General features: G+C 48.0%; 1 protein-coding gene across 3 annotated transcripts in view; it reads right to left on the reverse strand.

Annotated features, from left to right (window-relative positions):
- The window catches only part of scn1lab (sodium channel, voltage-gated, type I like, alpha b), a 41800-nt gene that overhangs the window by 11248 nt on the left and 18052 nt on the right, over nucleotides 1–12500 (reverse strand). For all 3 annotated transcript variants that reach the window (XM_031558883.2, XM_031558886.2, XM_031558885.2), the window contains exons 11-17: nucleotides 10543–10866; nucleotides 9622–9966; nucleotides 9194–9329; nucleotides 8659–8897; nucleotides 8053–8226; nucleotides 7090–7446; nucleotides 5975–6529 (exon numbers count right to left, since the gene is read on the reverse strand). In XM_031558883.2, coding sequence (XP_031414743.1) covers nucleotides 5975–6529; nucleotides 7090–7446; nucleotides 8053–8226; nucleotides 8659–8897; nucleotides 9194–9329; nucleotides 9622–9966; nucleotides 10543–10866 — 2130 coding nt within the window. The remainder of the gene's footprint in view (nucleotides 1–5974; nucleotides 6530–7089; nucleotides 7447–8052; nucleotides 8227–8658; nucleotides 8898–9193; nucleotides 9330–9621; nucleotides 9967–10542; nucleotides 10867–12500) is intronic.

Raw genomic sequence — 12500 nt, forward strand, 5'->3', positions numbered from 1 at the left:
AGGAATGAAACTTCAAACATCTCTGTCTGGCTCTTTGGTGCAATCCAGCGTCAAGCTGTGGGTACGTTTGATGCCATTTTTATTTATCTTATGGTCATGCAGGTTTTTTTTTTTGTCTTTCCAAGGTGCATTTGTTTGTCATTCGGTCCAAGCCTGTGCTGTGTCTGGCAGATGTACCGTGCTGGAGTATTTTCATGTCCACACCCAATCAGATCCGCTCTACCACACCCAGCCCCGCCTCCCCACCCTTCCCCCAACCAATCATACACAAATCACATCAATATGTGTTTATGTCTATTCGCTCCTTCACTCCATTGACGAAGGGTTTGAATCAATCAATCAATTGGCAAACCTGCCCCATCCCCACCCACTCCCACCAGAAAATAACTGCCCAACCCCCGACATGAAAACACACTCTTTGAACATCCATTCCTTAAAGCAGTGCTCAAGCTTCAGTTGGTCGGTCAGACTTCTGACGAGGAGGGGGCCACCGCATTAGCGAACATCATTAACCAATGCTGAGGGCTCAGTCTAAGAGGGCGTCTGCCGTCGCCACGCCAACGCTGCATCCAGTTGCGTGGATCAGAGAGGTTGTTAAGCAACGAGTGCGTCTGGAACAAATAGGCTGGGTTTAGAGGGACTTAGTGCAGTTGATAACTGATTTGTTAGTAAGCACTGGGTTTTAAAAGTTTTTGAAGGCATGGAAACAGGTGTCATGTCAGATACATGTACATTCTATGGAAGGCTTGCTTGCACATAAGCTGCTTTGTCTAATTAACTAGAGGATGATAATTATTATAGGATTAATTTCAACAGGGTTGAAGGCCACTCAGGATGCATCTGGTACTCTTAAAGCACAGAGGTTACTGAAATCAGGATCTGTGGTTTTACTTTATTTCTTTTTCACAGGGCACTCTGGCGTAGATCTGAACAGGGCAGAAGTTTTACAAAGGAGGGAAAAAAAAACTATTGGGGGCAAAAAAAGAAAAATCCAAAATGGCATCTTACACTGAGCAGCAGCACTGGTTGCCGTGAGACCGGGCTGATGCGGCGCGGGGGGATGATGTAAGCATGCTGTGTGGAGATTCAGAACGTTCCAGAAGAAAATCAATCTACCTCTCTCACTCTCTCTCTCTCTCTCTCTTTCTGTTTTTCTATCTCTCTGCCTCTCTTTCCTCTTTCTTTAATCACCTCTACATAAATCTCTCTATAGTAACCAGGGACAAATTGAACAAGATCTATTCCTTGTTTTCTTCCCCCCTTCCCCCCCCTCGTCTGGGTGTCTTTAATGTGGGCGAGGATGGCAGCGTGTGCCAGACTTCAGAGTGCTTCAGTAATGGCCCTCGTATCTCCTCTCTGGCCCAACACGGGGGCTTATTACCCGGGGCTTCAAAGCCGGGAGTCTGGCCTTCACCAAACAGGAGCTGCAGCAGAAGGCCATTGTGTGCCACAGAAGGTCAAAGTCAGGAAGAATCCCCCACCACAAAGCCTTGAGCATGGGTGGACGCTCGCCAACAAAGCAGAACCAGGCTATTACTAGCTAATCAGTATAACAGTGGTATTTCCCTCGACAGATTCTGCTACAATGTTTGGTTTTGGTCCACTACAGTCAGTGGCAAACTTAATCACTGTCAAATGGCCAAATGGCCAAGATGTTGCAAGTTATGTAACATTATAAAAAAATATCATTATATAACGACATTATAAAGAATATCTGGGTTGTCAATAAATGAACAAGAAAACAGAAAATATCATTATTTTGTTGTATCCCTAAGGCTCTGTTTAAACGACTCTTCCATATAGTCACCACACAAATAAAGCCTAATGCAGCCCAACAACCTCTCTTGCTTGGCTTTGTTTATGAGCCAATTACGTGAGCAAATTGCTTTCATCATTCCGAGAAGAGGTGTTCGGATGTCAGCGAGGATGCAATTACACTCCGAAGGCCTACGATGCAAGAGGATCGTCTTGAGTGTGCCTCTTCTTCCCATCTCACCTTTACACCAAGCTGATCCGTCACACACTCTCCCCAGATAGAAGTTGGCGGCCAATGCTTTACTTATACAATAGTATCCAGCTGAGACGATGCTTTTGAGCCCCAAGTTGAACTTATCCGAAAGCCAAAAAGGTTTCTAGAGATATTGTCTAAGGAAGCTTAAGCTGTTATACATTGGACAAAAATGGCCTGCAGCATTTACTCGTAATAATCACATATTTAAAGTACTTCAAACGGATTGCGTATCATTTGCATGGCATATCGCAATTCACATCCGTAGACCAGGCATAGTCCTAGACTGGATCAGATCGGCTTCATCTATCTCCCCAGCCATGACCAAAGACATGGAGTCCCCTCCTCTGTCACTGCCAATCTCACGGCAACTCTCACAAACACTTCCATCGCCCCCCCCCCCAACCTTTCTTTTTGTCTCTACATCTATTCATTTCTCTCTCTCTGTCCATTTTCCTAGCATGCTCCAAGCACTTGGTGCTAGTTGATCAGGCAAGGTCTTCCTTTAAAACAAACAAACAAACAAACAAACTAGCTAATTAAAGTAAAAGTCCAAACAAAGCAACCGAACAGTGTTGGTGATGGTCTGCACTACCAATGGGAAATGGGCAGTCTTTCTCATTCATTATGGTGATTCATTCTGCAAAAGAAGCCCGATGCTCAAACCCAAATGGAATGGGAGTAAACAAACCAATAAACATATAAACAATAACAAAAAAAAGTCAAACTGAAGAACAAATTTTAAAAGGAGAACAGCGGCTTCTGTTCTACAGAAGGAGAAGGAGGAAGGGAGGGGGTGTTTAGGGGTGAGGGGCACAGGCAGAGAGAGAGGGCAACGGGCAATCGTTCCAAATAAACAAAAACATAAACAAACAAACAAACAAACTAAAACCAAAGAAGGCTTAACGAAAACCAAGGAGGTTTGATAATCTGTAGATGGCATTGGCAGTCTCCATGGTTAGTGTTATATACGTATAATAAAGTGGTCTTACAGGGGTCTTGTCACTGTGACCCGTGATAGCGTCTCTGACAAAGCTGCAATAACAGGTTACACACACACACACGCACACACACAGAGAGGAGATACACACTTCACAAACATGGAAAACATCACAGAGGTGGAAACATCATTCAGGAGAGAACAACCATTTTTTTTTTTTTTTTACTTACTGTCATATTGTTGTTTTCATGCATCTAGGGTCAAACCAACAGATGCAAGCCTCACACTGTATCACAACAGCCTAGTACCTGACCCCCCCCCACAACACCCCACCCCCCAACACACACACTAAAACCTCACTGACCTACACACACACACAGACACACACACACACACACACACACACACACACAAGCACACAAACACACTAAAACCTCACAGACCTACACACACACATAAACACACACACACACACATAAACACACTTTAACCTCACAGACCTACACACACACACACACACACACACACACACACACACACACACACACACACACACACACACACACACATAAACATACTGGATGGGTGGTGTGCAAAGTGAATTGAAATGTTCTAGCTCAGGATTCTGCTGTATCTTGCTGTGTATCGCACCCAATATAGGCCTATGAAACCCTATTTGGATCTGCTTCTATTTGTGTCTCAGTCACACAATACATTTAGCGAATGTTAAATTCAATCAGTCTCGCTGAAAATGGAACGACGCTCTGTGGTTCGAAAAACGGATCGAAATGGACATGACACAAACAGCTTTGTTGAAATTGGGTTTATGTTTAATTCAAGAGCTTGAGGACAGCGAGGATGATGAATACTATGAAAGCGATTTTGTTCAATGACTAATTATCATCTGTACTCATCTGTAAGTCCACAACTGTCAAACTTTCCCAGAACACCCTCTGCCGTATTTAGACTGACGTCACTCTCTCCCGCCCTGTCTCTTCAGCTGAGGTGCCCAGAGTGCGCTCTGAACGCCCTGAGAGAGTTGACAAAGCGAATTTACGAACAACTTCAAAGTGTCAGAGTATGCTCGGAGCTAGCAGTTTATGAACGCTCCTTTTGTAGGCTCAGAGGTACTCCTGGGGGAGTGTGTGTGTGTGTGTGTGTGTGTGTGTGTGTGTGTATGTGTGTGTGTGTGTGTGTGTGTGTGTGGGTGCTGGGTGATTGTGGAAGTCTGGCTAGAACAGTCTGTGGCGTTGAATTTTATGGGCAGTATGCAATTAAAGCTGGTCTACAGCTAAGCTTGTAGGCCAGTAACGTGTTATTATATTAGGCAATGTGCAATTAGGTCTAAGAACATTTGCATTAGATCTAGGATTGGGGGAGAATATTTGTCTGGTATTTGGCTCGCAGTCTGAATCCATTTGTAGACACACACACACACACACATACAGTGTACTCATGCACAGACACAAACACACACAAACACCTACTCTCTCTCTGTCTCTCACTGTATCTCTCATATGTTGTTTATAGCCAAGGGCATGGATGCTGAATTTAACACATTTCTTCAACCAGTCAACTCATATACTGCGCCGGGTGCATATTTACTCAGTCATCTGTGTAACACAGGAGTTAGTGTGTGTGCTGACTTAATGAGAGCACCTTGTGCAGAGGCGCCCTGACTGCGTAGTGAGCTGGCACGACACAGCGATGCTGCAGGGAACTGATTCTGATCTGTGCACCATCCTTCAAGACACACACACACACACACACACACAAACACACACACGCACACACACACGCACACACACACACACACACACACACACACACACACATACAGACACACAAACACACACACACTCCCCCACACACAGCGATGCTGCAGGGAACTGATTCTGATCTGTGCACCATCCTATGAGAGGCAGTGGACATGTACCCAAACATTCACAATGTAGTTCAAGTTCGACTGACGATACCAGTCTCAACTGCTTCGGCGGAGAAGTAATTCAGCTACTTGAGATGCTTAAAGACATATGATACATTTAAATTGATACAGAGATTTTTGAGGGAGTTCTTTTAACAAGAGCGTGTAAAATCAGGTTTTTGTCACACTGTCCCATGCTCCAGGTGCCCTGGTTCACTTCTGTTTAGGTCAATAGATGGTTTCTCTATGTTTACTGGGGCACATTCTATGGTGGCACAGCTTTCTAGAACTCTATGGTGTCTTTCTTGAATGGGCGGCCCATGAACCAGAACCTGGTGCCCCTGACCATGTGCATCATGCACTGTATCTGTATCTAACACTCCCCCAGGCCTTTCCTTCTCCTTACAGCCACACACACACACACACACACACACACACACACACACACACACACACACATACACACATACACTCACAGACATCCACACACAGACATACGGGGGAAACAAACACCCATACACACACACACACACACACAGGGCAACAAATACAAAGACGAGCACAAACACACTCACACACACACAGATCCAGAGATTTCTGCATGCACCCACCCACCCACACTCCCTCCCATTTGAAGCAGCGCTCTGTGAAAATATGACACAATACCAGAGTGACTCAGCTAAACTGCAGTCTGCCTCTCAGACAAACAAGGGAGACACAAGAAGACTTACAAACACTTGCATACGCAGACACACACACACACATACATACACACACACACGCGCATACACACATCCACACACACATGCACACACACACACACGCACATACATAAACACACACACACACACACATACATACACACACACACACACACACACACACACACACACACAGACACCCACACAAACACACACAAACACCCCAAAACAGCCACAGCCCTAATGCTAACATGTACCAACTAAAACAGCAGTAGGAAGCTTGCATCAGTGTTGACACAACGACAAATTAAAACCTATACAAAACACTGAGGAAATGTTAGAACAACAGCACTAACAGAAATGGGTAAGAAGACAAATAAAGGCCAAAAAAGCAGACGTACCTCTTTACTGCCCTCCACATCTGAGGAGTCGCTGCTGAAGTCCTCCGTGTTCAGGTTCTCGAAGTCGGACTCGCCCACCGCAATGGGCACGGTGACCGTCAGGCTGGGGTTGTGGATGAACGACATGTAGTCCCCCTCCTCCATCCCATAACCACCCCGCCCGTCCACCCCGTTGCCCGTGGTGACATGGCCCGTGGTGACACCGCTGCCGCCGTCCCTCAGGAAGTCCTTGGTGAGCTCCACACCGCCCGGCCCGATACTGACTCCGCCCACGCTGACCACCAGGCTGGTGTGATTGGTCAGGCAGTTCTCCTTGGCCACGTCGCTGTGCAGGTCGTCCAGGGGCTTCTCCTCGTCCATCGTCCCCGGCTTGCCCCCCCCTCCCAGGCACAGGCTCTGCAGGAACTGCCGCAGCGCCGACTTGATGAAGGCGATGCCACTGTGGATGCGGCCCACGGCGATCTGGAGGTTGTTCATCTCGCTGTCGTCGTCCGTGGCCGCCAGGTTGTCGGCGCTGAACGAGCTCAGCAGCAAGGCTAGGAAGAGGTTTAGAACCTATGGACCAGAATCAGAATCACATCAGAACCACATCATAATGATACCGTAACCACACTAGAACCAAATCATAAGGATACCGTAACCACACTAGAACCAAATCATAATGATACCGTAACCACACTAGAACCAAATCAGGAACTCATGTGAAACGAGCAAAACCATTTCAGACCATAGCAGAACCATACCAGAAACCACAACAAATCACCCCATGATTCTGACCAGAGTAAGCAGAAAGGGTTCCCTATCAGAACCAGTGAGGATATGTTTAGCTTAAGAACAAAGGTTTAACAGCTAACGGTGATCATTACCAAACCATTTACCAAGAAACCAAATCATGATTGTGTGGCCTGCCTTCATAATAAAACCATTTTAGAATGGAGCCATTTTAGGGGTTAGTTAAAAAAAGAATAAATCACTTTAGAACACAGCAAATTATTTTTTTCCCAAAACGAGGCGTCCTTCAGCCATCACAGCGGCACTCTTAATCTAAAAGAAAGAAAAGGCTTTGTGACTATTCAGGGAGAGGAGGCCTAAAATGGAACAGATCCAAATCCTACCACCAGGTTCCCGATGACCATGACCAGCATGAAGACGACGATGCACATGGACTGGCCCGCCACCTCCATGCAGTCCCACATGGTCTCGATCCACTCGCCGCACAGCACTCGGAACACGATGAGGAAGGAGTGGAAGAAGTCGTTCATGTGCCAGCGCGGCAGCTCGCAGTCGTCCGAGATCTTGCACACGCAGTCGCGGTAGCTCTTGCCGAACAGCTGCATGCCCACCACGGCGAAGATGAAGACGATGATGGCCAAGACCAGGGTCAGGTTGCCCAGGGCGCCCACAGAGTTGCCGATGATCTTGATGAGCATGTTGAGGGTGGGCCAGGACTTGGCCAGCTTAAACACCCTTAGCTAAGATGGCGGTAGATGAGAAGACTAGTTATACACTTGCTTGTTTAATTTAGAACCATTAAGCCTTCATCAAGGCTTCTTTAGAAGGTCTACAGAAAAAAAAAAATTCCAAACCAAGAAAACTTTGTTAACACAAATGGTTCTAAGGAGATGAAAAATATCTTTGAAGTAGAACTAGTCATAGTTCTAACTGGGAGAAAAAAAAATCTAAAACCTAGAAATCTAAAAACAGGAGGGTTGTTCAAGGAAACTACCTGAAATGATTTTCAAGGTCCTTCTGAAGTTTTATCACAGATGGAGCACATGAGTACTGCACTATTATCTGAGCTGTAAATATGGAGCTAATTCTGATGAAAAGAACAGTAGTGCCAGCGCAATAAAACATCAAGGCCTGGATAAGGGTCCTATGTGTTTCACGGTTTCCTTTAATGATTCCTGTGAAGTCTTCTGGATTGTCTTTGCTAACACATTCGTAATGTTCTACATCCCTACATTTCTAAACATTTATTAAACTGTTGCAATTAGAATAGGGATAGTTTGTGTTTGATATGTTGTGAAATACATCAGCCTGAAATCTCTAGGAGAATACATCTTAGACTCTCTTACCAATCTGAAGGAGCGTAAAACAGAGAGACCCTCCACATTAGCCAGACCCAGCTCCATCAGGCTCAGGCTGACGATGATGCCGTCAAAGATGTTCCAGCCCTCCTGGAAGTAGTAGTAGGGGTCAAGAGCGATGACCTTGAAGCACATCTCAGCTGTGAAGATGCCGGTGAACACCTGGAGAAAAAACACACATAGGATGACATCACAACACACACACACACACTATACAACACTGAGCTAACCACAGCAAAACACTTCATCAATTCATAGCCGAGGAACTCGTCTGGTTTGGAATTCCAGCCAATCCTTGACACAAGGATTGGATGTCATTCCCACTCTGGTCCCTTCCTCTACACAAAGCCTGACACAATGGATTCAGCAGAAGATACCTCACTAGAATGTGTAGCCTCCCTCAAAATGTCAACCTCTATAGACAAAACCCCACACATATATACTGCTTGCCATCACCTAAGGCTCCGGTTGATTTCTGCCCCCCCCCTGAATAGGCTCCCACTCGTCTTTAATACACCTCTGCTCAGCAGCAGACACTAGGAAGTCATTTTTGTGTGTGTGAGGGGGCAGAGGCACAGCGTGTGTCCGACTCACCAGGTTCCCGACGGAGAGGAGATCGTTGAACTCCTTGGTCATGGGGTAGTGCTCCAGGGCCATGAAGAGGGTGTTGAGCACGATGCAGATGGTGATGGCCAGGTCCACGAAGGGGTCCATCACCACCATGTTCACCACCTCTTTGATCCTCAGCCACGTCTCGCAGCAGTCCCAGATCAGGAAGGTGTTGGCGAACTTGTACCAGCAGGGGGGGCACTTCTGACGAGACTCCTCCAGCTCTGAAGAGCAAAGGCAAAACATGGCCTTCAAAATCAAATGCTGGTGAATAGATTGGGGTGAATCATTTAAAAACAAAACCCGCAATCCTGGTAAAAAAACTGCCGTGTGATTTCATGTTCTTTTACACAAACAAAGAGATTCATTTACATTACCTGCATTACCTGATCACAGAAGTGAGATAGACTCCTGGAATTAGGTGTGTGTGTGTGTGTGTGTGTGTGTGTGTGTGTGTGTGTGTTTGTGTGTGTGTCAGAGAGAGAGAGAGAGTGTGTTATATGGATGTAAAGCCCCCTACCCTCCATGGTGTTGGTGAGAATGCTGGCCACACTCATGGCTCTCTGTCTGCTGGCCACGGGCTCTTCCAGGTAGTCAACAGAGTGCCGGTGGGAGCCTGAACGCTTCTTCTTCACGTCAGACTCAGTGGTGGTGCCCTGCAGAGAGAGGGAGAGGGGGATGGTCGGAGAGGAGGAGGAGGGATAAATAGTGAGAGATGGATAGAGAGAAGAGGATGAGGAGAAGGAGGAGAGAGGGATGGGGAAAGGAAAGAGAAAGGAAAGAGTGAGAGATTGATAAAGAGAAAGAGAGCGAGAGACAGAGAGGAAAACAGACAAGGTGAAGACATGGGGAAAAGCAGTGGTGGCGTAACTATACCTATATATATATATATATGTATTTATGTGTGTGTGTGTGCGTTTGTGTGTGTGTGACTCCAAATACACGCACCTCCGGGAGCAGCCTGCCGACGGGCGATGTGGGCACCGAAGTGCCCCCCACCAGCGACACCACGCCGTTGCAGTCGACGGAGCAGTGCATCTTCCCGTTGGCAGGCAACACGATGCGCGGCGCCGCCAGGCTGCAGTGGCTGACGTTGGAACTGCGCCGTTCGGTGCGCCGCGGTACGAAGAGCGAACCGCGCCGGCTATCGCTTTCCTCGAACGTGCTGTGCTCGTCGTCGGCGAAGTCGTTCTCCGAGCCGAAGTCGCGCGCCCGGCCCCGGAAGCTGAACAGGCTCGCCCGGCTGTTCCGGCGCGGGGAGAAGAGGGAGCCGCGCGAGATGCTCAGGAGAGACTGAGAGAGAGAGAGAGAGAGAGAGAGGGAGAGAGGGAGAGATGGGGAGAGAGGGCGTGAGAGAGAGAGGAGAAGAGAGAGAGAGAGAGGGGGAGAGAGTGGGAGAGAAGAACGAGAAGTTCAACAGTGAGAGAGGGGAGGCAGTGGGGAGAGGGTAAGAATGGTATTGGGGTTTGAGAAGAAGAGAGAGAGAGAGGAGAGAGAGAGAGAGGGATGGAAATCAAGAAAGGCATACAAGAAGGGGTGGGAAGGGGGTGTTTTCAGACAGAGAGAGAAGGAAAAATGGAAAGAGAGAGATACAGAGGGAGAGAACCAGAGGGAGTGATGTAAGTGAACATAAAGTGGTTGGGAATAGATGGGAATAGTTGGGAATAGTTGGGAATAGATGGGAATTGGGTAAGACAGGGGCGGGAGAGCAAGAGACAGGGGCGTTTGCTCTACTGATTCACAATACTCAATCTCTTTGCTAACCAAAGTCCAGATGGTAGTCAACAAAACCGTTCAGTGACGTCAACCATCATGGTAACGTGGTAGAGACGCCACGTTTGGCACCTCGGGTACCCGTGCCACCCTCACCTGGTTGGGTGTGGAGCACTTCTTGTCGTAGGAGAGGCGGTTGGCGTCGATGGAGAAGCGGAAGGTGGAGCGCTTGATGCTGTCCTCCGACGCCGACTTGTGGAACTTCTCGGCGTCCCTCTTCTCGACCTCGTCCTCCTCCTGCTCCTGCTCCTCCTCCTCCTGCTCCTCGCGCTGCCTCCTCTTCTTGCGGCGGTTGCGGCGCTCCTTGGCACTCTTGGAGCTGAGGCGCGAGCCGCCCCCCGACGAGCTCTCCTCCGACGGGGCGCCCCGCCCCGGGTAGCTGTACTCCCCGCTCTCACCCGTGGTCGCCGCCGCGGCAACCTGCCAGCCAATCAGCAGGGCCGAGCACAGAGAGAAAGAGAGAGAGAGAGAGAGCGAGAGAGAGAGAGAGAGAGAAAGAGAGAGAGGGAGAGAGAGAAAGAGAGAGCGAGAGAGAGAGAGAGAGAGTTAGCAAGCGTGGTCGTCAGGGGCAACTGGTCTCTGGCTCACACATGCACACACACACGCACACACATACACATACACACCCACACCCACGCACACACACCCACTCACACACAAACACACACACACACAAACACACACACACACACACACACACACACACACTCACACACACACTTGGTTTAACTTCGCAGCACAGCGTTACTGTGGATTGGGGAATTGAAGCATCTTCAGAGAGAAAGAGAGATATGGAGAAAGAAGAATAACGTAAAGGCAAAGAGCAGAAGAATAAAAAACATAATGTTAGTCAGATACTCCAGAGAGTTAAAGGGAAAGACAGTGGGTCGGTGAGTAAAAGAGAGTGAGCGAGAGTGAGAGAAATGAGAAGAGAGAGTCAGAGAGCACGTACCGTAACGTAAACTAATAAAGAGAAAGGATGGAGATGTGAGGCGCGAGTGTCTTTGCAGACTGTTATTGAGGTTGTTTGAGTGATGGCACTTTGAGTGCGGCTGGCAGGTAATGAGCTTCAGTGGTGGAGCACAGTGAAGCCTCGTCGCAATTCTCCACAGCACTCTCTGACCACAGCACACACACACAGCACACTCAGTCTCTGACCACAACACACTCAGTCTCTGACCACAGCACACTCAGTCTCTGACCACAACACACTCAGTCTCTGACCACAGCACACACACACAGCACACTCAGTCTCTGACCACAGCACACACACACAGCACACTCAGTCTCTGACCACAACACACTCAGTCTCTGACCACAACACACTCAGTCTCTGACCACAACACACTCAGTCTCTGACCACAGCACACTCAGTCTCTGACCACAGCACACTCAGTCTCTGACCACAGCACACTCAGTCTCTGACCACAGCACACTCAGATATCACTGCGCTTACTCTGACTACAGCACACTCAGACTCATATCACAGTCTCTGACCACAGCACACTCAGTCTCTGACCACAACACACTCAGTCTCTGACCACAGCACACTCAGTCTCTGACCACAGCACACTCAGTCTCTGACCACAACACACTCAGTCTCTGACCACAGCACACTCAGTCTCTGACCACAGCACACTCAGTCTCTGACCACAGCACACTCAGATATCACTGCGCTTACTCTGACTACAGCACACTCAGACTCATATCACAGTCTCTGACCACAGCACACTCAGACTCATATCACTGCGCATACACTGACCACAACACACTCAGACTCTCTGACCACAGCACACTCAGACTCATAGTACTGCGCTAACACTGTCTGCCTGCAACCAAGACTACACCACATAGACAATGAACAGAGGAACAGAGAACATGTATGGATACTTTCTCTCTCTCTCTCTGTCTCTCTCTCTCTTTATCTCTGTGTGTGTGTGTGTGTGTCTCTCTCTCTTTGTCTCTGTCTCTCTCTCTGTGTGTGCCTCTCTCTCTCTCTCTCTGTGTCTCTCTTTCCCTCTATCCATCTATCTGTTTTTATCTTTACACTCTGT

Source organism: Clupea harengus, chromosome 21 (assembly GCF_900700415.2).
Source record: "Clupea harengus chromosome 21, Ch_v2.0.2, whole genome shotgun sequence".
NCBI lineage: Eukaryota > Metazoa > Chordata > Actinopteri > Clupeiformes > Clupeidae > Clupea > Clupea harengus.